This window comes from Physeter macrocephalus, chromosome 16 (genome assembly GCF_002837175.3).
Source record: "Physeter macrocephalus isolate SW-GA chromosome 16, ASM283717v5, whole genome shotgun sequence".
Lineage (NCBI taxonomy): Eukaryota > Metazoa > Chordata > Mammalia > Artiodactyla > Physeteridae > Physeter > Physeter macrocephalus.
The window spans coordinates 75055801-75059163 of record NC_041229.1 but is presented as its reverse complement, the minus strand read 5'-3'; the positions used below and the strand labels follow the sequence as shown (position 1 = coordinate 75059163).

The 3363-nt window shown below is 45.4% G+C and overlaps 1 protein-coding gene across 1 annotated transcript in view; it reads right to left on the bottom strand.

The window, feature by feature from the left end:
• Positions 1-3363, bottom strand: part of NELL1 (neural EGFL like 1) — a 939503-nt gene that overhangs the window by 342662 nt on the left and 593478 nt on the right. Inside the window, exon 14 of the mRNA XM_024118844.1 lies at positions 2022-2144. Within this exon, the coding sequence (XP_023974612.1) occupies positions 2022-2144 (123 nt within the window). The remainder of the gene's footprint in view (positions 1-2021; positions 2145-3363) is intronic.

The following is a 3363-nucleotide window of genomic DNA, read 5'->3' as shown; positions in this document are numbered from 1 at the left end:
TATGGAATCTAAAAAAAAAAAAAAAAAGGTTCTGATGAACCTAGGGGCAGGACAGGAATAAAGACGCAGTCATAGAGCATGGACTTAAGGACACAGGGAGGGGGAAGGGTAAGCTGGAAGGACGTGAGAGAGTAGCACTGATATATATACACTACCAAATATAAAATAGCTAGCGGGAAGCAGCTGCATAGCACAGGGAGATCAGCTCAGTGCCTTGTGTCCACCTAGAGGGGTGGGATAGGGAGGATGGGAGGGAGATGCAAGAGGGAGGAGATATGGGGAGGTAGGTATACATATAGCTCATTCACTTTGTTATACAGCAGAAACTAACACAACAATGTAAAGCAATCATACTCCAATAAAGATGCTAAATAATGATAATAATAAACTAGTCAGGTGATTATACTATACGTATACCATATGTATTGTCTTGCAACTTGGTTTTATTTATTTTTCTTTCTTTTTTTCTCAAAAATATGTCTTTCAGTGTGGGTGTGTATATGCATGTGCACTTGTCTGTACATACATACACTCAGAAGTTCAAACCACTGTATTGTATTCCATTAAATTATACTCCAAATAAATTAAATCATTCCATTACTGACAGATACTTGGGCTGTTTCTGGTTTTTGGTAAATACAAATAATGCGGCAAAGACATCCCTGTATGTGCATTTTTCGCCCCTCAGGAGCATATGCTTAGAACACATTTCAAGAGGTAAAATCAATGGACTCAAGAGAATCCCTCTATGACCCTTCAGATTTACTTTAAAAGTAGATTGATTTTGTCAAATTGCCATTAAAAAGTCTCACCAATTTAACTCTCAGTCATGCATGAGGCTGTTTACCCCAACTTCCCCGACACAGAATAAAATCAATCTTCTAAGATTCTCCTCTTAGAAGTCATTGTTCATTATTTTTCACCATCAGCATGTCATCTCTTCAGAAGAATACTGATAACGCGCTGTGTGTCCTTGGGTAAGTTACTTAACCTTTCTGTGTCTCAGCTTTGTGAACTCTAAAATGGGGATAATAATAATACCTAACTCAAAGGGTTATTTCCTGCGTTTTTTGTACACTTTGCCTCTTTTTCAATGTGACTGTGTCTCTTTCCTCTTTGGTTGATTCAGTTAGTTAATGATCGTCTACAGTGTGCCAGGTACCATTCTAGTTGCTGGGGACAGAGTAGGGAGATGCAACCCAGTGGTCACTCTCACATAGCTTACATCCCCATGGGGAGGCAGACAATACAGAAAGAAACACATAAATGCATAATGTTATGATAGGCTGTGTTAGTAAAGAAGAAATAAAGGAGGGTATGGGGCCGAAAAGTACTAGGGGTCTATTTCAGAAATAGTGGTCAAAGAAAGTCTCTGATGATGGGGGCAGACTTGAGCAGAGACCTCAAGGAAATGAGCATGGAGGCTCAGGGGACCACAAGTGCAAAGCCCTGAGACAGGAATGTGGTTGGCCTGTGCGAGGAATAGCACACTGGTGCCGAGGGAGAATGGGGGAGAAAAGAAGAGATGCAGCTGAGAGGAGCCAGGGACCCGATCCTGAATGTTCTTGTTAGCCAGAAGGAAGAATGGGAATTTTATTCTAAATGCAGACAGAAGCCAGGGCACTGGCCTCTGAACTGCTCCAAACACACAGAGGGGCTGAAACTTTAAGCTTCCTACACTGAGCAGATACCTGGAGTGTGGCCATGAGCAGTGCCCACATGCCCTCTGAGCAGGGCTCTCAGCAATCAGCACATCCATCACAAACACAAGCCAACAGGCAAAGCTGAAGAGAGCCATCAAGAGATGGAACCATGCCCCTGACCCACACTCATACCTTCTTCCTTCAACCTAAAAGGTAGACCCAGAGCACCTTCTTCTCTGATGCTCAGTGCCCTCGCCAATTGACAGGCCAGGGACAGGAATGCAGGCCATGCTCAGCCACCAGAATGGCACAACGGATCTGTCACAGGAGAGCCAAGGGCTCGGGCAGGGCTGCAGCTGCCCCACACGGCCAGCCTACCTCTACAGACGGTCCCGTTGCCTACGTAGCCCGGTCTGCAGGTGCAGCTGTGTCCCTGGACGGTGTTGGTGCAGATGGCATTCTCATCACAGTTGTGCTGCCCGCTGCCACATTCGTCGTGCTCTGTTTGCAGGGTGAGAAAGAGAGACACCTTTTCATAAGTTGGAATCACTGGTGTTGGAAAAGTTAGCTGGAACTCACCAAGTCAGAACGACAGTGCCGACCGTGCATTGGGACCTTACTCTATGCCTGGCAGTTTCCACGCCTGATGTGGTTGAAATCTCAACAACTCTGAAAGATGGATGCTATTACCCTCACTTGGCAGGTAAACAGACTGAGTGTCAGAGAAGTCAAGCGACTTATGCAAGTGACAGTGATTGCTAAGTGCTTCTCTAAGGTCACTGCTTCTTCCATGTCTGCAAAGGTTTCTGCAGAGGTTCCAAGGCAGTGGTTCTCAATAGGGGCGGGGGCAGGGTGTGTGCAATGCTGCATCTCCTCCTCCTAGGAAACATCTGACAGTGTCTGAGGATGTTTTGGAGTGTCATGCTTTGAGAAAAGAGATGCTACTGGAATCTAGTGGTGGAGGGCAGGGATGCTGCTAAGCATCTTACAATGCACAGGACAGCCCGCGACAATGAAGAATTAACCAGTCTGATATGTCAACAGCCCCAAAGTTGGGAATTGGGTATGGAGGCTCCGTTTGCCTGGGTCCAGCTCGGGAGGTAAACCACCTGTCACATCCTTGCAATGTTCTTCTCCAACAGAACAAAGAGGGTAAAACTAAAGAGGAAGGCCCAGCTAATACAGCCTGGCAGAGGAGCATTAACCCACAAGTATTTTCACAAGGTTCAGAATTTAACAACTGGGCTGATGCCTAATGTGTAGTAATATGGTTATATATATTCAAATAGCCATGGCATCCTTAATCCACAAGACAAAGGGGGAAATACATCTAACACTACGAAATGGACTGAAAGATTCCAAGTTAGAAATCAAGATTTCACAGATAACTAGACTCTCCCCTCATCATCAGGACGTTTTAATACTCACCTAAATGACTCCTCTGTAAATAAATAATGTGAGAAAGTTTATGCCCTTTAGTCCCCTTAACATCTGCTAGTATAACTTCTTAGAAATCTTAAGAAGAAAAATCAAGTAGGGTTATTTAAGTCATAACAGGTTATAAAACAAGAGTTGAAATCCAGCTATAAATCTCAAAGATGGGGCTTCCCTGGTGGCGCAGTGGTTGCGCGTCCGCCTGCCGATGCAGGGGAACCGGGTTCGCGCCCCGGTCTGGGAGGATCCCACATGCCGCGGAGCGGCTGGGCCCGTGAGCCATGGC